This window comes from Cebus imitator, unplaced genomic scaffold, assembly GCF_001604975.1.
Source record: "Cebus imitator isolate Cc_AM_T3 unplaced genomic scaffold, Cebus_imitator-1.0 Scaffold12, whole genome shotgun sequence".
Lineage (NCBI taxonomy): Eukaryota > Metazoa > Chordata > Mammalia > Primates > Cebidae > Cebus > Cebus imitator.
In genome coordinates, this window is record NW_016107327.1 from 10650981 (window position 1) to 10673378 (window position 22398).

Genomic DNA, 22398 nt, shown 5'->3' on the forward strand with positions numbered 1-22398 from the left:
TATTCCACCTTGATCATTCACTGTACTCCAACTTGTGAAAATGTACAGGTAGCTATTTTCTAATGTTGCCAAGACCTTAACCTCCTGCTCCAGTGATTTTCAGGCCATTATTAAATCATCAAAGTAAAGCTGCCAGAACAGCTACTTCAATTCTCTAGTTAGCCAGGAGAAGAATTCTGGTTCAAGTGAGGAGTTCATTTGCAACAGAAAGTTGCTTTATCAACTATGGCTTCAGAGGTTTGACAGTTTATGTTCTACAAAGATAATCAAGAGATCAGAGCACTTTAAAAATAGCCATTTTTCAAAATGAAGCTAATTTATTATAGGAAACATCCTCATATACTACTTGTTAGAAATATAACCAAGATTTTCAGGTTTATTTCCAACAAATAAAAGTAAGGAAAATATATTATGGAAATACTCTTACTATCACCCACATTCAGTACTGCAGACAGTATTATAATTTTCAAAGAACTGCCAACTAAACATAATATACTACAGATTGACAATTCTGTAGAATGTAATTAAGCAGTCAATACTTTGTATTTACCATGTACCCAATTTTATATTTGACATTTTGGAAAATATAAGTGATAGTATATAAAATATAAGCCATAATATCTCCTCTTAAAAGGCTTATACTCTAACATTCAGGAAAAATACTTTCTGAAACAATTAGAGAATATTAATATCTATAATGAAATTCTAAAACTTTATATATAAACTATGAATTCTATAGCAGTCTAGAGAAGGAGAAAATTAATGAAAATTCCAATGGTCAGTATATTTTCATAAAAGAAAGAAAGAAAACTAGGTCTCAAAGCAGTGTTCTTCATCTTTACTGGGCATGAAAGTGGCTCAGGGCCTATTCCTAGGGCTCAGAATCTGCATATAAACAGCATTTCAAACAGCTGATTCTCATCTAGGTGGTCCATAGTTTGGCAAACATTGTGCTAAATAATAGGTATCATTTGTAAGAATTTCTAGAGCAGTGCTGTCCATCAGAACTTCCTGTGATTATGGAAATGTTCTATGCTTTCACTATCCAATCCAGTGGCTGTTAGTCACATGGGTATTGAAATGGGATTTGTGTGCCTGAAGAACTAAATTTTTAATTTTAATTAAAATAGCCACATCAGCTCTAATAAACAGGGAAAACTTCCTCTTTCTTTTCTTTTTCTTTTTTTTTTTTTTTTTTAAGTCCCAGCACTTTGGGAGGCTGAGGCGGGCGGATCACGAGGTGGTCAAGACCAGCCTGGCCAACATGGTGAAACCTCATCTCTCCTAAAAATACAAAAAAATAGCTGGGTGTGGTGGTGGTCACCTGTAATCCCAGCTACTTGGGAGGTTGAGGCAGGAGAATTGCTTGAACCTGGGAGGCAGAGATTGCAGTGAGCCGAGATTGAACCACTGCACTCCAGCCTGAGTGACAGAGCAAGACTCCATTCCAGAAATAAAATAAAAATAAACAGGAAGAACTTTCTAAGAAAGAGAAATAACATGCATCAAGCCACAGGTAGGAATGCACATGAGCAGGACAGATGGGCAGGAGAGACAACTGATTAGCTTGTCTAGAATAGAGGTTTTATATTAAATTATCATGGGGTCAGATCATGAAGAGCCTTGAAGGGAACTAAGGAAATTCAATTTTATAGCACACACTGCTGGTTGCCTACTCAAGCCATTTCCTGATCTTCTTCAATATTAACAACCTCACAGTTTGCACACAGTTACCTCAAAGAATAGGCCCTTTCCCAGGCTCTGGGGTAAATCTTGACTATTCTACATCAGTTACGGTAATCCCATTTTCCTTGTCAGCAACTGGCTGATGCATGAATATGCAGTGAAGTCTCACCAAGAAGATTTGGGTCACTTACGTACGTAGGTAAATTATTTAAAAAGCATTTAGTCTGAACATGAAGAGCCTTTTTCTGACTCCAGTTGAAGCTGTGTGAGGATATGAGTCTTGTGTGAGATGCAAATATGCTGGGATAGTGAAAAGACAAGCTGGAAGACAAACACCAACAAGCATGGCAGAGAATGACTAAAAGAACCTTGGTCCTTGAGGACATTGTCAAGCACCCAAATTAACCCAAGAATTGCAGGTGCCCTTTCTGCCACCCTGAGAAATCCTGGTGATATAAGAAATTCATTACTGTTTAATACTTTCAGTCTTTTGTTTTTTTTACATGCAGCTGACAGCATTAGACTGGGGTTTTAATGTTTAAGATGACACCTTTTGGGAAATGCTAAGGGCAAAAAATTAGCTGGGTGTGGTGGTGAGCACCTGTAATCCCAGCTACTTGGGAGGTTGAGGCAGGAGAACTGCTTGAACCAGGGAGGCAGAGGTTACAGTGAGCCGAGATCAAATCACTGCACTTCAACCTGGGTAACAGAGCAAGACCCCGTCCCAGAAATAAAGTAAAAAGGTGACAGAGCAAGACTCCATCTCAAAAAGAAACTCTTGAAATATGTTTTCTCTATATTAGCTGCAATTACAGGTATAAGAAGACACTGTGAAACAATATGGTAAACCAGAAAACAGGACTAGATTAGTGACCTTGAGGAAGTCAAGTAAATCCTGCAGTGTCTTCCTCTTAGGGTAGATTGATCTATGGCTCTAAAATCCAACAACTCTCTGTCTTAAAACAGAAGGAAAACTTTTTAAATACAAATGTCAGGCAATTGACATCAAAATTAAATTTTCTAAGCTCTGTTCTCATCATTTGGCTTATGAGCTAAGACTGAAAGAAAATACAAGTCAATCTCAGCCGGGCATGGTAGCTCACACCTGTAATCCCAGCATTTTGGGAGGCCAAGGTGGATGGATGACGAGGTCAGGAGTTCGAGACCAGCCTGGCCAAGATTGTGAAACCCTGTCTCTACTAAAAATACAAAAATTAGCCAGGCGCAGTGGCATGCACCTGTAGTCCCCAATACTTGGGAGGGTGAGGGAGGAGAATTGCTTGAACCCAGGAGGCAGAGGTTGCAGTGAACCAAGATCCCACCACTGCACTCCAGCCTGGGCGATAGAGTGAGACTCTGTCTCAAAAAAAAGAAAAAAAAGTCAATCTTTCTCAAATTCTCTGAGCAAAGAAGAAACCCTGAAAAACAATTATGTTTTATAGCTTTAATATAACTTTCTTTTTTGGGGGGGAGGGAACAGTCTCGCTCTGTCACCAAGGCTGGAGTACAGTGGTGTGATCTTGGGTCACTGCAACCTCCACCTCCTGGGTTCAAGCGAGTCTCCTGACTCAATCTCCCAAGTAGCTAGGATTACAGGCACCTGCCATAATGCCCAGCTAATTTTTGTATTTTCAGTAGGGACAGGATTTCGCCATGTTGGCCAGGCTGCTCTCAAACACCTGATCTCAGGTGATCTGCCTGCTTCAGCCTCCCAAAGTGCTGGGAATACAAGTGTGAGTCACCATGCCTGGCCACTTTAATATAATTTTCAAAGCAAATGTTTCTGCACAGATTTTTTTCAATGAACAAATAAACTACTTCTAGAAGTTTTAATGTTGATTAAAGTTCTACAGTAATATCAATTAAGTATCAAGTGACAGTTCACTATGATTTGTAACTTGAATTTCTAAACAACTAATAAGACTAACATTTTTCATACTTATTGACCATTTGGAATAGCGCTTCTGTGAATAGCTAGTGATGTTTGCAAAATACTTTAAAATTATGTTTCATAAAATATTTTATTACCATTTTATAAGAAATGTTTGTGGCCGGGCGTGGTGGCTCACACTTGTAATCCCAGCACTTTGGGAGCCCAAGGAGGGTGGATCACGAGGTCAAGAGTTCAAGACCGGTCTGGCCAACATGGTGAAGCCCCCCCATCTCTACTAAAAATACAAAAATTAGCCGGGAGCATGGCGGTCACCCCAGTTCCTCAGGGGGCTGAGGCAGGAGAATCATGTGAACTCGGGAATCTCTCAGGTGGTGGGCTGAGATCACACCACCGCACTCCAGCCTGGGTGACAGAGCAAGACTCTGTCTCAAAAGAAGAAAAAAGAAATGTTTGAAAAATATCTTAAAATTGTTTCATAAAATATTTTATTATCATTTTGTAAGAGTTCCTTATGAACTGCAGGTGGTACTCTTTTTTTTTTTTTTGAGACAGAGTCTTGCTTTGTCGCCTAAGCTGGAGTGCAGTGGCACCATCTCGGCTCACTGCAATCTCTGCCTCCAGGGTTCAAGTGATTTTCCTGCCTCAGCCTCCTGAGTAGCTGGGATTACAGGGCACGCCACCATGTCCGGCTAATTTTTGTATTTTTTGTAGAGAAGGGGTTTCACCATGTTGGTCAAGCTGGTCTCATACTCCTGACCTGTGATCCACCCACCTCGGCCTCCCAAAGTGCTGGGATTACAGGCCTGAGCCACCGTGCCCAGCCAAGATGGTAATCTTTTATTTGCATATGGTACAGATTTTTTTTTCCAATCTATCATATGTCTATGGCATTTATTTATGGTCCTTTTTTGCTTTACAAAAATGTTTTAAAATTGTGTTGTCACATGTCTATCTTTTAGTATATAGCTCTTATTTCTTGCTTGGCTTAAATAAATGCTCTTCAGTGAAATACATGGTGTTTAACTGTGGAATATGTATGCTACAGATTTTTATAGGATATTGTACAGTAATTTAAAAGAATAAAGACAAGCTATACCAGTTAACTTAGAGTTATATTCTTTGTTTTAATGAATATTAGATAAAATTTAGAAAGTTAAGATAGTACACATAAGGTATTAACATATATATAAGGGTACATGATCATGGAAAAAGTTATAACAACATAAATAGATCAGTGACATGGTCAGAGTGAAAAGAAAGGGGAAAGGGAAAAGGGAAAAGATGGCCCTCAAATTTTTTTTTTAAAAACTGACTACAGTTTTTGTCTGTTTGTTTTTAGAGATGGAGCCTCATTACATTGCACAAGCTGGTCTTAAACTTCTGGCCTTAAGTGATCCTCCCACTTTGGCCTTCCAAAGCATTAGGATTACAGGCATGAGCCACTGTGCCTGGCCTACAAGTTTTTAAAAGCACAGTATGATCCTATTTATGTAAGATTTATATTGATTATATATAAATATGCAGAGAGATGCATAAAAGAATGGCTACCAAAATGATGATGTTTGACTTAGTGCGGTTAGATTTCAAGAAAAGAGGAGAAGAAGGAAAGCATGAGAAAAAAACAGATATAAATTTGCCCTTTCCAAAAAACAGAACAGACTGTATGGATGAGTGACAGAACTCTGAAGTGAAAAGGTTTCCCCATCCTCTGATGTGGATACAAATTATGATAACAGACTCAGAGTTCCCTGAATACCCCAGAAAGATATACATGTAAACTTATATTAGTATTCATTTAAACTGGTTTAAAAATACGGGAAGTAAGTGAGATATTATACCAATTACATCTTCTCTTCCCACTGTGACCTCTACAGGCAAAATTGACAACTTCAAGTGCATCTGCTCTAAAAATAACTGAAATTATGAAATGATACACTTGAGTAGTAGTTTTAAGACTTGCGTCCATAAAAACCACCTGAGAAGACGCTTAAAATGCATATTCATCCTCAGACTGCAGCAGAAATTTTCTTTAAATGCACATTCATGGGTCTGGGTCCCACCCTAGAAATTCTTATTAGTAGGTCTAGTGACCAATAATCCATATTTAACAAGCACCCCAGGCAAATGTGACAGGAGGAATTGACAGATCATGCTGAAGAACAGTGAATTCCAGGATGTTTGATCTCTTTACAAACTGATTAACCAAAGAATCTGACAGTGTGGTGCACTACAGAGAACAAAGAATATGAAGTAAAAAAATCTAGATTACCTCCCAGACTCGCTCCCTCACTTGCCTCTCCCCAGCAGCTCCCAGACCTACTAGTTGCCCCTCAAACAACAAGCTGAAACCCTTTTCCCCTAACTTTTCCAATGGCTCAGTCCCTCACTTCCTTGTATCTTCACTCAGGTCACTTCTCAATGACACCTGTAGAAAGTCACAACCTCCAGCTCACTTTCTAATTCCCTTTCTGCTCTACTTTTCTCTCTAGCACTTCTCACTATCTAAAAAACATCATATTTTCCTCAATTTTCTTTTGTTTATTGTTTGATTCTCCTGAGGACAAGGATATTTGTCACTTTCTTTTTTTTTTTTTTCTTTTTTGAGATGCAGTTTTGCTCTTGTTGCCCAGGCTGGAGTGCAATGGCATGATCTCAGCTCACTGCAACTGCCACCTCCTGGGTTCAAGTGATCCTCCTGCCTCAGCCTCCCAAGTAGCTGGGATTACAGGCATTTGCCACCATGCCTGGCTAATTTTTATTTTTTTTTTTTAGTAGAGACAGGGTTTCATTCACGGCCAGGCTGGTCTCAAACTCCTAACCTCAGGTGATCCACCCATCTGGGTCTCTCAAAGTGCTGGGATTACAGGCGTGAACCACCACACCCAGTCGGATATCTGTCACTTTTCTTCCCTGCAGCATCCCCAGCACCTAGAAAAGTACCTGGACAGAGGTCAGAAAGATCTAACTTGGCCAAGATAAAAACAACTGAAGCTTGAGCAATTCAATGACAGAAGGCAGATACCAGTAGTAAGCAGACAAAAACTGTAGTCACTTTTTAAAAAAAAAATTTAAGGGCCATCTTTTCCCTTTCCCCTTTCTTTTCACTCTGACAATGTCACTGATCTATTTATGTTGTTATAACTTTTTTTGTGTGTGTGACTGAGTCTCTGTCACCAGGCTGGAGTGCAGTGGTGCGATCTCAGCTCACTGCAACCTCTGCCTCCCGGGTTCAAGGGATTCTCCTGCCTCAGCCTCCTGAGTAGCTGGGATTACAGGTGTGTGCCACCATGCCCAGCTAAATTTTGTATTTTTAGTAGAGATGGGCTTTCATCATGTTGGTCAGGCTGGTTTTGAACTCCTGATCTCGTGGTCCACCCACCTCGGCTTCCCAAAGTGCTGGAATTACAGGTGTGAGCCACTGCACCTGGCCCATGTGCAGCTACTGAGCACTTGAAACGTAACCAGTGTAACTGAGAGACTGACTCTTTGGTTGTATATAATGTTAATTAATTTCTATTTAAATAGCTACACATGGCTAGGGGCTACCATATTGGACAGGGTATAGACATTTAAAGTCTTGAAACATGATGCCAAATTAACCTTCAGAAAAGTTGTGATAATTTGCCATCAGTCTAAGAACCACCATTTCTTTATTCAATTGCCAACATTAGATTATCAATCTATTGAATCATTGTAATCTGAAAGTTTAAAATTATCTGTGTGATTTTAATATACATTTCTTTGATTATTAATAATGTTGAATAGGACTGTTTCTGTCATCACACTCATTCAAATGCAAATATTTCACCCATATTATTTGACTCAGAGGTTGGAAGTTATTTGGCTTCCAGATTATTAGGTTCATGTGTTTTTTAAAAATGTTATTGCCAACATTTAAATTCACATAAAAATGTGAATTTCCAGCTTCACCCAAAAAATCAAATGACCTGGCAACAGTGGCCCACAACCCCAAAAGGCAACAATCTGTGGAGTCTTAGGCTCTGCCACCCTCAGACTTTCTTGTTCACCGGAATTCATCACCTCTATTATCTTGTTTCACAACTCAGATTTACTGCTTGGCCCCTCCATGCATCTGAGTTTACAATTCCTACATGAATTAAATTTTGAGAGATGAAAAGACAAATAGCAGCTAATAATAATAGCTAATTTTCATTCCATGGTTAGCATAGAAAAATGATTTATGATATTTCTGGATTATTTTATAGCTAATAGTTAACTACTAGGAGAGCACTAAGTTTCTTACTCCCTGGAAAAGTGGTTCAGTATCAGAGGGTTGTTAAAATGCAGATTGGTAGGCCTCATCCCCAGAATTTCTGATTCAATAGGTCAGAGTAGACCCCAAGAATCTGCATGTAACCTCAAGCTCTAAGAGCAACTCTACATCACAATGAATGACAACTTAACACGAATTTGTAGATTCTTTTTTCTAAAATATGTCCACATGTATTATTATATGTAAGTTTCATTTTCAAGAGTCAATTAATGTACGTTAAATAAATAATGGTACAGGTGGCAACGGATATGGCAAAAATCCAAAGTGATATGCAAATGACAACTGGGAAACAGTACCTGAACAACACCATTTCTATAAATAAATAAATGCACCATCATAACAAAGAAAGTAAATAAAATTACCATGTATTGACACTGAACTTTAATTAGGTGCCAGCTATTGTACTAAACATTTTTTAAAAATATATATACATTTTATTGCATTTTTGGTTCTGGGGTACATGTAAAGAACATGCAGGATTGTTGCATAGGTACATACCTGGCAATGTGGTTTGCTGCCTCCATCCCCATCACCTATATCTGGCATTTCTCCCCATGTTATCCCTCCCCAACTCCCTAGCCCCCACTGTTCCTCCTCTAGCTGCTCCCCTCCCCGCCACAGACCCCAGTGTGTGATGCTCCCCTCTCTGTTTCCATGTGTTCTCATTGTTCAACACCTGCCTATGAGTAAGAACATGCTGTGTTTGATTTTCTGTTCTTGTGTCAGTTTGCTGAGAATGATGGTTTCCAGGTTCATCCATGTCCCTACAAAGTACATGAACTCATCGTATTTTATGGCTGCATAGTATTCCATGGTGTATATGTGCCACATTTTCCCTGTCCAGTCTATCATCGATGGGCATTTGGGTTGGTTCCAAGTCTTTGCTACTGTAAGCAGTGCTGCAATGAACATTCATGTGCATGTATCCTTAAACAATTTAAAATTCTTTGGATATATACCCAGTAATGGGATTGCTGGGTCAAATGGAATTTCTATTTCTAGGTCCTTGAGGAAGCGCCACACTGTCTTCCACAATGGTCGAACTAATTTACACTCCCACCAACAGTGTAAAAGTGTTCCTATTTCTCCACATCCTCTCCAGCATCTGTTGTCTCCAGATTTTTTAATGATCGCCATTCTAACTGGCGTGAGATGGTATCTCAATGTAGTTGTGATTTGCATTTCTCTAATGACCAGTGATGATGAGCATTTTTTCATATGTTTGTTGGCCTCATCACATTTATTATTTCATTTTATCTTCAAAATAAACCTATCCAGAAGGTTGGTAACTGGAGCAGTAATTGTGAATCCCATTTTACAGAAGAAAAGCACCGGAGTTAAAAAAGCACATAAAAAGTTGGAAGAGCCATAACAAGAAGGTCTCCTCTTAACTCCTAACCTTGGTAGTATAGCCAAACACGGGAATACAGGACACAACTGGTGCTTGCTTCCGCAGACTGGCACCGTAAAAATAGAACTATGACCAGGAACAGAGAAGACAATACAAGACATAGTTCACGGCAACAAACACTTATCAAGTGATTACGTGTTCATCTATGCTAACATGGCTTCAGTCCCTACTGTAGGGACTGTTGAAGATACCCATAAAGCATAGAGAAAAATAAAAACAGAATCTGAAACCACAACCTTGAAAAGCTAGTGAATTCTCTACATCATAGGACAAAGACAACTGCACTGAAGGGTGGGCTGGTAGGGGCAAATACAGAGTTGGGTAGAAGAGAAGAGTCACTGCGGGACTCCACATCTGTACTTGAAGGAGCTGCTATCACCAGTCAGTCAAGAATGGGAGGGAAGAAAGCGTACACAATAGGGAGCCCTCCTGGGGGCTCAACAGCACAAAGAGCTGCTGTTATCCTTGTTGGGTGTGTGTTTGCCAGAAATATCAGGGCTGCTGGAACTCCAGAACTCACAAGGGCATGCTTTTGTGTAGTCTAAATTACCTTGACTATATAAGAACTCAAGTCAGAGGACATAACTTCATTATCCATTTGTAGCTAAAAGATCATAAATTTTCTCTCTTGATTTTTCCTCGAGTTTTGAGAAGCATTTCTAGTAAAATTCGAGCAAATTGTGATCACAATAATACTAACCATAAATCAGCTCTTTGAGGAAGATTGCATTTTCACTTAAATATTGTTTATATCTTAGTTATTTAACAGCTACTTTTCTAAGAGTTAAAATAATAATAATAGTAATAGCTAATAAACATTATCAGACTGAAAAGATAAAACTACAATTAGTTTGAAAAAAGTCTACTGGAAAATGTGGTTCGCTTTTCATTAGTGGTATAACTGATCACTTCTATATGTCCAGCTTAAGGGTCCAGCTCAAAATGACTGAGGTAATAAAGTTTCCATCACTCAATTTGGAAAACTGTAGCAATAAGGCAGGGGGAAAAAACTATCCCTCACTTTGTATAAGACCCAAGAAATGCAAATCAAAACAAAGGTATAAAATGTTACACTGAGCAAATTAGTAACAGTGTTTTAAAATAACATAGGCACACACAGAGATTGTTAAAGACAGTATACATTTATGTAATCCTTCAAAAAAGTAATGTAGAAATTACTGGAAATCTAGAAATTTCCTAATAAAAATAAGAGCTAACATTTACGTGTTGTTGCTTTTTATCTTAACTTTAAAGAACTAGTACTATAACCCATTTTACATATTAGTAAGCTAAAGTTCTGAGAAAATAAATTACTTGTCCAATATTGCCAATGAGTAATGGAACTAGGTTTAAATCCAAAACCTCTAATTTTAGAACCTACCCACTTACAACTACACTATACTATCTCTCAAGAAAACAACGATCCTAAGGAAGTTAAGGGGGAAAAAAGAAATAAAGTGACGTGTATAAGAAGGGGCATTATATTTTTTTATGCTGGAAAATCAAAAATAGGTTTTAAGTGAATAATGAACATCCACTGCATAAACTATTATAAATAATGGGAAGTAAACTATACAAAAAAGTTTGTGAGAAAATCAGGGTGAAATTATCTACAATATGATAAGACATTTGTAAAAAATTTATTCGTATGGCAAGATTAGGAAGGGAGCTGGAAAAAATAAAAACTATTACTGTTTTGAAGAATTTCACTACTGGTATTTAATTTTCTTTTGTTTCTGTCAGCTTTGTCAATCAAGCAATATTATTCTAAGAACCCTTACAAATATATTCTAGTTCTTATTCTTAGCATCCCAAACAATTCCTAAAGCAAATAATTTATAATTTATATTAGACTTATTCAAAATAATTACATATGTTTAATCAGTGGTGCTTTTAGAAAGCTTTAGCTTTGGGTATGAGATCTCCCTATCTTAACATCAACACTTTGCAATCACCACTTACAGTGTACTTTTGAAATCCTTAATTTAGACCATACATAGTGACTAAAATCAGCTAATTATTACTTTCACAAGTTTACAATCACTCCTCAACTCCTGTCCCCACCGGAGAATCATTAACCCAAAGGCCATATAGTACTTTACAGATCACAAGTTTCCTAATAAGAATATACTCCCTAAGTGAAAACTTATCAAAAGTAACAAAAATATCTTAGCTATAAGAGATGTTCATAATCTAAATACTTTAGAGAAGCATTAATTACGTTATGTCAAGTCTCTTTTAAGTAGGTAAATAAAGTTTATTTCCATTTTACCAAAAAGAAGAGTTTGGAAAGAGTAATTTTCCTAAATATGGCACTGTGAGCTGTGAGAATTCACTGTCCTTAGCCACACAAGGTGACATGCAGGGGTCCTCAGCCCTGAGTTTGGCCTCTATCAGCAACATAAACACACTTTTCGTGGGTAGAGTAGCTGTTCTCCAATGACATCAAACTCAAGAGCAGGGATATAGTTTAAACATCTCTAACCTCCTCTTCAAGAATCCACCATTCAGTCATCTTTTTTGTCACCTTGCTGTCTAACATCTACAGTCCAAGGGTTGTATTTAGCCCTTTTTAATCATAGAACTATTTTAATCATAGAACTCTGGAGGTCGAAGGACCCTTAAAAATAACATCGTTCAATTCCTTTATTTAACCAAGTGGGAAACAAAGTATCTCCAAAAAATGTTACGTTGTGTGGCTGGTTTGTGGCAAATCGAGGCCCGGAATTAAGAGATGCAACCTCACCATGCGCGGTGGCTCACGCCTGTAGTCCCAGCACTTCGGGAGGCTGAGGTGGGTGGATCACCTGAGGTCAGGAGTTCGAGACCAGCCTGAACATGGAGAAACCCCGTCTCTACTAAAAATACAAAATTAGCCAGGCGTGGTGTCGCATGCCTGTAATCCCAGCTACTTGGGAGCCTGAGGCAGGAGAATCGCTTGAGCCCGGGAGGCAGAGGTTGCAAGCCGCGATCTAGCCGTTGCACTCAAGCCTGCGCAACAGGAGCAAAACTCCATCTCAAAATAAATAAATAAAACATTTGGTCTTGGTATTTATCCTTTGCCACTAACATCTTTATATTATGTCATGTCAATGGGCGTATACACGTTTTCAGTATTTTCAGATACAAACTACGATAGACAAACTGCTACAGCTCTCATTCTCTACTTCATAAAGAATTCCAAAAACGGAAGAAAAACCCAACAAAATTTGCAAAAACCAACATAGGGAAACCGGTGTGCGTGGGAGAGAAGATAAAAGTTTTAAAAGTTTAAGAGTTCTTCTTTCCACTGCATACTAAGACTGTTAGCACTCTAATTGATCTTCAATCATTGTCCACATTTGGCTAAATAATCTTATGTCATCATGAGTGGGTATCAAGTTAATAGTCATCACCAGGAATATATAGTTCAGTCTTACATTCAATTCCTTTCGTCATCTATAACATAATTACATTTTAATAGACTTACGTAAGGATATACAAAAACTTTACAACAGTGGCTGCCTCTGAGGAGGAGGATGATGGCTTTCGAGTATGCAAGGGAAGAGAGAGGACTTAATTTTTACACTGTATACTCTTCACTGTTGTTTGAAATGCTTACCCTACTGACGTTACTTTTTAATGTTCATTCATTAAACATTTTCCTCTTGAAACACATACCTATATGCATGTAATTTTATTACTAAATATCTCAACTGAACATTTTAATTTTTTCTCTTGTAAATAATTTTTCAGTATCACAATTCATAAAACCTTCTAGAAATTTTCAGCAAAGAAAAGAAGCAACACAGTCACAACACTCAAAGCAGAATTCCAGGATTTAAAGTCTAAGAACATGTACACAGGAATGAGAGATTTCATTAAGGGGGATTGAGTTCAAAAACTTTTTCAGGGAAAGCTCTTCCCGGTATTTAAATGGCTAGGTTTAAAAATGGGATTTGAGCAGGGATTCCCGCCTCGAGGTGGGGGAAAAAAACATCTTACAGTGTGAAAAACAGGAATTTAAATGTGGTTTCTATCTTTTCGGCCGGGGCCAGAGGGGCGGGTGGGGAGGATAAGGACCTTGGAACCGTCACGTTCACCGGAGAAAAGGGAAAGACTGAGGAGTTTCTCCAGGACCCGCAGCCTTACTTAGAGGCAGCGGCCGTTCAGAGCAGATGAGTCGCGTTCGGGGACGTTCCTTCGACGCGTGTAACTGAGAAACCCCACGCACTGAATCTACACAGGGAATTTCCTTTTAATGGAGCTGGAAAGAGGGACGGCTGGAATGGATTTCCTTTAACGAGTCTCCCTCACCCTCCCCGGCCAGGGCGCACCTCACTCGCTGTCTGCTCGTGTCACGGTCAGCTGTCAATACAACCCTTTGTGTCTCATTCGGAATAACAGTGGTCCTAAGCCATGCACAGAAAAATGGACATGCTGGCCGGAAGACACGCACGCCCGCTCATGACGAAGTGACATTTGGTGTGAAGGAAAAAAAACCACAGACGCCGAGCGAGCGCCCAGCCACCTCTGGACGCTCTTCTGGACGCCCTCAACTTTCCCAGCCTGAGCTCCATCCATCCTCTCCCCGCCACCTCCGCGGCGCCCTACCTGCCGCCCGCCCGCCTGCCCGGCGCCCCCCACCGCCCCTGGGCTCGGGGAGACCGACTGGGCGCCCCCTCGCCGCCTTCGCTCCGGGCCCCCCACGCTGCCTGGCGCGCCCCAGCTCCCTCATCCTAAGCCCGGGCCGCCTCGCTCCCGCCACAAAGGCAGCGAGTAGAGCCCGGTGACAGGCCTTTGGCCTCTGGGCGCGGACAGTACGGCCGGGTCCCTTCGGTGGGCGACGCGAGGCGGCAGGGAGAGCGGGCGCGGCTCCCAGGCTGGCACCGGCGCTCCCTCGCCACCCGCACGCGCTCCGCTCACACCCCCGCTGCGCTTCCCATCTCTCAGGAAAAGTCCGCCGCAGCGCTTCCCCGCGCGGCCAGGGCGTCCAGCCCGCCAAAGGGCAGCCCCTGTGGGCCACAGACGAGCTCCCGCGTCCGGCTCACGACCCCTCACCTCCCGCCCGCGCCCCGGAGTCCCCGCGGCCGCTCACCTGGCCCTGGCGGGGAGCGAGGGCAAAGGACCAGGGGGTGGCCCTCGCCTCGGCCGCGCTGGTCTCCCCACCCGCAGTGCCGTTCCCTGCGCCGCGCTGCGCTCCGCTGCTCCGGCTGCCCGGCCGCCTTCGAGGTGCTAGCGCCGCCGGCGGCTGGCGTCTCTCTGGCAGGCGCGCGGGCAGCGCGCTCAGTTTCCCGGGGCGGAGCGAGGCGGAGGCCGCTGCGGCCGGAGGCGGATTCCTCAGGTGCTGCCCCTCCCGCCGGCCCCGGCCTCCGCGGCGGGGACCCCCGCGCTCCCTCCCCCCGCCCCGCCTCTTGCCTTCCTGCTGCCTCGGCGCCCGCGAGTGGCTTTTGGGGGTCCCTGGCCCTCCGTGAGGGCGGTGGGCGCGCATTTCTCTCCCACCCCTTCCAACGACGCCCTCCGCCCAGCCTGTGAAGCCCTCGGTGCGCGGTCCTCACGCCTCCATTCCCAAACCCCGCCGCACCGACTAACGCGCCGCCCCTGTGGGATGCAGAGGAGGGGGTGTGCAGGGGGTCTTCTGGGAAGGAGGGCTGCACCCCAGTGTGCTGACGCGCAAAACCAGGCGGAAAAATGATTTTCCCCGGAGCCCGCGTTCATTCAGCGTGCTCTCGCCTCTGCGCGACTGCTTTCTCTGTTTACTGGACGGCGGCTGAAGAGCCCCAAGCGTGAACTCGGCCTGGGCAGTGGTGGCTCGGAAACCCTTGGCCTTTCACAAGAAGGGGGTAGGGTGGGGGCAGGGCGCGGACCAAACCAAGGCAACCTGGGTGCTCCGAGCCCTAGCCGACTTTTGCACCTCCCGGATGAGCACGCCCTCCGGCCCGGGACCCGGCTTGTCTGGAGCCTACCGGGACCATAGCGAAGGCTCCACCCCAGGCAGTCGCGTCCAGCTGGCCCTGGGCCTTGACGGGTGCTTCGGGGCAAAGGTTCTCAAAAGATGCTGCAGCCAGATAGAAAGATTTCGCTCCCCTTTTCACAGCTGGTGGCTTTTGTTATTAGAGACGCACCTCCATTTTTAAAACTAATTGTTGCCACGGATGGGTTACTACAACTCTGGAAGTAGCAGCTCCATGCTGGATGTAGTGGAAGAATCTAGGTAAGGAAAAGCTGATGTATTTTGAGTGCCTTTGGTGCAGTACAGCCCCGGAGAGCTCCCCGCGTGCGTGGAGTGGGAGTGGGGAGACTGCCGCGGCGCTCTGGCCCGGGTGGGTTGGTATCATTGTCAAATATTAGGTACCAAAAGACGTTGTCAATTAAAGTTGATCTCGTATGATTTCCCAGTACTTTTGTTTGCTTGTCATGCATTTTTCTTTTTTTCCGAGATCTGAAATACATTTTTTTTTCCTGTCACTTTTGATCGATGCAGGGGGAATAGACTGGAAGTTTGGAATCACTGGAAAATAACTCAAAATAGCTAAGTTGTGACTAGCAAGATAAATTATTTGTTCAAGACTTGATTGTCCTCTCCCTCCTCCACTGGGAAGACATTGCTGGCTTTTTTTCCCCCAATCATTTTCCAATCATGTTTTGTACCTTATGGGGTTAAGGAACTGAAATGTTTTTGTTATTTTGCAATTGAATCCCTATTGGGCCTTTAAAAACACATAGAAACATTGTTAAGTGCCATGAGGGTGGGAAACACGGCTTTGTCGGTCGTTACTGTACCGTCACAATTCTGGGTCATGCACACAATACAGGTTTGGTAAATAAAATCCTATGTTTCTGGCCCCACGCGGTGGCTATGTCTGAATTCCCAGCGCTTTGAGAGGCTGAAGCGGGAGGAGTGCTTGAGCCCAGGAGTTCTGTAGGGAGCTGTGAACATGCCACTGCACTTTAACCTAGGTGACAGAGAGAGAGAGACCCTGACTCAAGTGTGTGTATGGAGGGGTGTGTGCTTTAAAATAACTACAACATAGAAAGGTGCAGATGAGTAGCAATAGCTTAAAAAGAATCCAAAGTCACTTAGTAAACTCATCATGAGAACTGGCCATACATGTGGAAAAGGCAGTACTGTAGAAATCTGAGATTTCAAATTCACCTGGTGAATATAAATTAAGCTCATAAGAGGTTAAAGCAGGTGAGAATCTTTTGAAAAACTCAACCCATCACAAGGTCTGTAGGGTGTGTGGGGGTTGGGCAGAAACAGAACACCTTTCAATTTAAAGATAAGGAAACTGTGAAAAATAAGCAGCTTTAAAGTAAAACCACCAGTACAGTTTTCTCTGTTTAGTTCAAGGACCATTTGTCCAGTGCCAAATAAACTAGATCCTAGAAATGTGAAAGCAAATCTGGCAGTCACTCAAGGACCTTAGTCTAATATTACAAGACTCTGGTATTCATTCTTCATCCATTCAACAGATATTATTGAGCACCTACTGTGAGTTAGATGGCATAATACACACCAGTAGTATTGGTGATTTATCAGTAAACAAGGCAAGTCCCTAACAAAGGTAAAAGTGAGAGTAATCTGGCCGGGCGTGGTGGTTCACGCCCGTAATCCCAGCAGTTTGAGAGGTCAAGGCAGGCAGATCACGAGGTCAAGAGAGCGAGACCATCCTGGCCAACATGGTGAAAGCCCGTCTCTACTAAAAATACAAAAACTAGCTCGGCGTGGTGGCACGCGCCGGTAGTCCCAGCTATTTGGGTGGCTGAGCCGAGATCACGCCATTGAACTCCAGCTTGGGCAACAGAGCGAGACTCCGTCTCAGGAAAAAAAAAAAAAGGGAAGAGGACCAAATATCACCCACTAAAATGGAGTTAATGCAGGAAGTAGGACAAAACTCTTTAAAAAATCTTGTTCGTCTTTCCGTCTCAGGTCTCCGCTGCAAGAGGAGCCGCCGCCATGTCTCCGCATCAGCAATGGAAGGTCGTGCAGAACTGTTCCAGTTTCCTGATCAAGAGGAACAAGCCAACCTACAGCGCAGAGCCCAATAACTTGAAGGCCCGCAACTACTTCCGCTACAGCAGGCTGATTCACCACAAGACTGTGGGCGTGGAGTCGGCAGCAGACGGCAAAGGTGTCGTGGTGGTCATGAAGCGGACATCCGGCCAGCGGAAGCCTGCCACCTCCTACTTGCGGACCAACAACAACAAGAATGTTCGCGCCACGCTCAGCAGCACCAGACACATGATCCGCAAGAACAAGTACTGCCCCGACCTGCGCATGGCAGCCATTCGCAGGGCCAGCGCCATCCTGCGCAGCCAGAAGACTGTGACAGTGAAGAGGAAGCGGACCCGCCCCACCGAGAGCTCCTGAGCCCCCTGTTCCCAGAGCAATAAAGAGTCAGCTGGCTTTCTTACCAAAAATAAAAATAAAATCTTGTTCATTTTTTTTTAAGTCTCGCTCTCATTGCCCAGGCTGGAGTGCAACGGAGCAATCTCGGCTCATCGCAACCTCCGCCTCCCGGATTCAAGTGATTCTCCAGGCCTCAGCCTCCCGAGTAGCTGGGATTACAGGTGCCCGCTACCACGCCCAGCTAATTTTTTTATATTTTTAGTAGAGACGGGTTTCACTATGTTGGTCAGGCTAGTCTCAAACTCCTGACCTCAGGCGATCCACCCGCCTCTGCCTCCCAAAGTGCTGGGATTACAGGCGTGAGCCACCGCGCCCGGCCTCTTGTTCATGTTCTTAGTGAAATGTAAAGAGTAACAGGCAGGTTGTGAAAATGAAGCAATCTGAAAACCAGAATGTCCTTGGGATTAAACAGAAGATGTCTATTTAAGTTGAAAAAACTATGGAAGCAGTTAATAGAAAAAATAGATACTGCTGAAAATTGAGTTAGTAAATTACAAGACCATCTCAAAGAATCCAGAGTGTAGAGCAAAAATGAAATCAAAATTGTGAGAGAAAAAATAGATTCAGGAGAGCTACTATTGATATGTTGGAAGCTTGAAAAATAAAATGGAACACATGCTATATATTATAACTACAAAACATCATTAAAAGAAAGAAAACCTAAGTCAATGGAAAGATATCCTGTTACTGGATTTAAAGACCTAACATCGTTAAGATGGCAATATCCTCCAAGTTGATCTACAGATGTAATATAATCTCTATCAAATTCCAACTGCCTGTCTTGTAGAAATTGATACGCTGATTCCATAATTCATATGGAAATGCAAGGGATCCAAAATAGCCAAAATAAACTTAGGAGAAAAGAACCAAGTCAGAGGACTACATGTCCCAATTTCAAACATGACAAAGCCATAGTAATCAACACCACAGTAATCAGACTATATATCTGACGTAAGTACAGACATATAGACAATAGAATAGAATTAAAAGTTCAGAACTAAACCCATGCATCTATGGTCAATTGATTGTCAACAAGGGTATCAAAACAATGCAATGCATTGGAAAACAATAGTCTTTTCAACAAATGGTGCTGGGACAGCTGGATATCCATGTGCGAAATAACGAATTTGACATCTACTCTAGAGCAGATACAAAAATTAACTTAAAATTGATCACGGGCTGGGCACAGTGGCTCATGCCTGTAATCCCAGCACTTTGGGAGGCCAAGGTGGGCAGATCATCTGAGGTCACGAGTTCGAGACCAGTCTAACATGGTGAAACCCGTCTCTACTAAAAAATACAAAAATTAGGCGTGGTGGCAGGTGCCTGTAATCCTAGCTACTCGGGAGGCTGAGGCAGGAGAATCACTTGAACCCAGGAGGCAGAGGTTGCAGTGAGCAGAGATCTCGCCATTGCACTCCAGCTTGGGCAACAGAGCAAGACTCTGCCTCAAATAAAAAAAAAAAAAGGGGATCACAGACCTAAATGTAAGCGCTGAAACTATAATATAAACTATCTTTACGGAGTTCTTTGACGTTGGATAAAGTTTCTTAATATGACACTAAAAGTACGAGCAACAAAAGAAAAACCTAGGTAAATTGATTCATAAAAATTAAAAACCCTTGTATATCAAAGGACAGTACCAAGAAGGTAAAAAGATAACCCATAGTATGGGAGAAAATGTTTGCAAATCATATATCTGATAAATATCCATTATGTAGACATATAAAGAACACTTGCAACTCAACAACTGAACAATCCAAATTAAAAATGGACAAAGGATCTTAATAGACATTTACCCATTGAAGATACACAAATGGCTAATAAGCATATGAAAAGGTGCTCAAGATCATTAGTCACTAGGGAAATACAAATCAAAACCACAAGAGATACCACTTCACACCATAAGAATAGTTATTATCAAAACACAAAATGAACAAACAAAATAGTTCTGGAGACAGACTGGGAGCCTTCATCAAACTGCTTGAAACTTAGAACTATCTCAGCCAAAATTCTAGTTTTTAATTAAGCTTCTTTGTAATGCATTTGATGCTACTTGCAGTTAAATAAAAGACTCAATAAAGAGGTAGAGTAAAAAAAAATGCTGGAGAGTAAAAGCCCCATGAAATCCAATTACTGATCATGTTTTTATAAAATCTAATATTAATGCTAATAGAAAAAGCAAAAATTGAAATATTAAAAATAATCTATAATTAAAATTCCAGTTTATTTCAATAAATGTGGGTGGTATGGCCCCTTGGGGAGAGAATTTTAACTCTCAAAAGTCTAATCATGTTTGGAGAAGAGAATGGGTAATAATATATACTGCCAGGCACAGTAGTTGATGCCTGTAATCCCAGCATTTTGGGAGGCTAAAGCAGGAGGATCACTTGAGCCCAGGAGTTTGAGACCAACCTGGGTAACATAGTGAGACCGTGTTTCTACAAAAAAATAAACAAATTAGTTGGGTGTGGTGGCATGATCCCGTGGTCCCATCTACTTGAGAGGGTGAGGTGAGAGAATCACTTAAGCCCAGGAAGTTGAGGCTACAGTATCCATTATGGTACCACTGCACTCGAGTCTGAGTGACAGAGATCCTGTCTTAAAAAGAGAAAAGATATATCCTTTTTTCTTTATAAGCATATCACTTATTTAAAGGACATCAGTTTTTTGTTTTCTTAAGTTTAAAGATACTGACCACAACTTCTTGCAGAACTTTCAAATGATTTGAGAAAAAAGAAATACAAAGAAACCAATACAAATGCCACAAAAGTCAGGAAGAAACAGGAAAAACAAAGCATAAGAAAGAGAAAACATAATTTAAGGTGTATGAACACATTCTCGGCATCAATAACAATAAATCAAGTGGGCTAAATTTTTCTACTGAAAGATAAAAATCTCTCTAAAAAAAGAAAATATAACTATATTCTCTTTATGAATAATATCTGAAATAAAACAACATGGTAAGATTGAAATTAAATGGATGGCCAACAAAGTTACAAGAGAGGACAAAAAGAAGCAAAGTAACAATATAAAATCAAAGTGAAATTCATGATTTAAAAGCACAGGCCAGGCACGGTGGCTCACGCCTCTAATCCCAGCACTTTGTGAGGCCGAGGCGGGCAGATCCCGAGGTCAGGAGATGGATACCAACGTGGCCAACATGGTGAAACCCCGTCTCTACTAAAATACAAAAAAATAGCCGCGAGTGGTGGCGCGGGCCTCTCTAGCCCCAGCTACTCGGGAGGCTGAGGCAGGAGAATCGCTTGAACCCGGGAGGCAGAGGTTGCAGTGAGCCAATATGGCGCCACTGCGCTCCAGCCTGGGGACAGAGCGAGACTCCGTCTCAAAAAAAAAAAGGAGGGGGGAGAAGAGGACCAAATAAGACCAAATATCACCCACTAAAATGGAGTTAATGCAGGAAGTAGGACAAATTTTTTTTTTAAATCTTGTTCGTCTTTCCGTTTCAGGTCGCCGCCGCGAGAGGAGCCGCCGCCATGTCTGCGCATCTGCAACTGATGGTCGTGCGGAACTGTTCCAGTTTCCTGATCAAGAGGAACAAGCTGAACTACAGCACCGAGCCCATTAACTTGAAGGCCCGCAACTACTTCCGCTACAGCAGGCTGATTCACCACAAGACTGTGGGCGTGGAGTCGGCAGCAGACGGCAAAGGTGTCGTGGTGGTCATGAAGCGGACATCCGGCCAGCGGAAGCCTGCCACCTCCTACTTGCGGACCAACAACAACAAGAACGTTCGCGCCACGCTCAGCAGCACCAGACACATGATCTGCAAGAACAAGTACCACCCCGACCTGCGCATGGCAGCCATCCGCAGGGCCAGCGCCATCCTGCGCAGCCAGAAGCCTGTGACAGTGAAGAGGAAGCGGACCCGCCCCACCAAGAGTTCCTGAGCCCCCTGCTCCCAAAGCAATAGTCAGCTGACTTTCACACACACACACACACACACACACGCAATAGTCAGCTGACTTTCACACACACACACACACACACACAAAACAAACAAACAAACAAACAAAACCAAGCAAGCAAGCACTGCCAGGCACAGTGGTGCATGCCTGTAAGCTCAGCTGGAGGGATCTCTTAAGAAGAGATCGAGACCAGCCTGGGCAACACAGCAAGACCAACAGGCTACCCCTGCTGCCACCTGCCCCATCTCAAGAATGAATGAATGAATGAATGAATACAAAAAATAAGCATTAAATAGGACAACAAGACCAATTTACTTTGATAAAAGGTACAATAAAAGAAATGATGAATATTGAACACTCACTACATGCCCAGCACCTAGGTGAGTGCTTTACATACATCTTCTCAAATAATCCTTACTATTCTATGGAATGAATGTGGTTAATGCTTTTTTTCATTTTGCAAATGAGGACTAGACATCAGCGAGATTAAATGATGTTCTCAGTGTCACAGTGATACAGGGACATGGAACTCAAATCCTGATATGCTAATTCTAAAGTGCAAGCCCATAGCACCAAAATATTTAAATAAATAATGGGAATAAAAGGAGAATTTATTTAAAAAATTTTAACCCATTTCTTTAAGATTTTGACAGATCACATAGACCAAAAATATGAGAGGATGTGGAAAATAAAATGCATATGTAATACATATAGATAACTTTGAACTCTAAAATGATAGTACATGCATTCTTTTCTAAAGTCCAAGAATGTTTACAAATATTGAAAAGTTCT

The 22398-nt window shown here is 42.2% G+C and overlaps 3 protein-coding genes across 5 annotated transcripts in view; 2 read left to right on the forward strand and 1 right to left on the reverse strand.

Moving 5' to 3' along the window:
- GREB1L (GREB1 like retinoic acid receptor coactivator) overlaps positions 1–14528 on the reverse strand; it is a 315577-nt gene extending 301049 nt beyond the window's left edge. For 2 of the 3 annotated variants that reach the window (XR_005195569.1, XM_017498849.2), the window contains exon 1: positions 14363–14490. The gene's annotated coding sequence lies outside the window, so the exon portion shown is untranslated. Of the gene's footprint in view, positions 1–14362 lie in introns of all 3 variants that reach the window. The other variant, XM_017498857.2, reaches the window with a different exon arrangement.
- A 202-nt stretch (positions 14529–14730) lies between these two features.
- Positions 14731–17688, forward strand: LOC108282885 (60S ribosomal protein L28-like). Its single transcript, XM_037728132.1, has 2 exons — positions 14731–15478; positions 17198–17688. Exon 2 carries the CDS (start codon positions 17225–17227, stop codon positions 17636–17638), a length of 414 nt encoding a protein of 137 aa, XP_037584060.1. The 5' UTR covers positions 14731–15478; positions 17198–17224; the 3' UTR covers positions 17639–17688.
- Positions 17689–21115: 3427 nt separating this feature from the next.
- Positions 21116–21628, forward strand: LOC108282894 (60S ribosomal protein L28-like). Its single transcript, XM_037728136.1, has one exon. It carries the CDS (start codon positions 21175–21177, stop codon positions 21586–21588), a length of 414 nt encoding a protein of 137 aa, XP_037584064.1. The 5' UTR covers positions 21116–21174; the 3' UTR covers positions 21589–21628.
- The last annotated feature ends 770 nt before the right edge of the window (positions 21629–22398 follow it).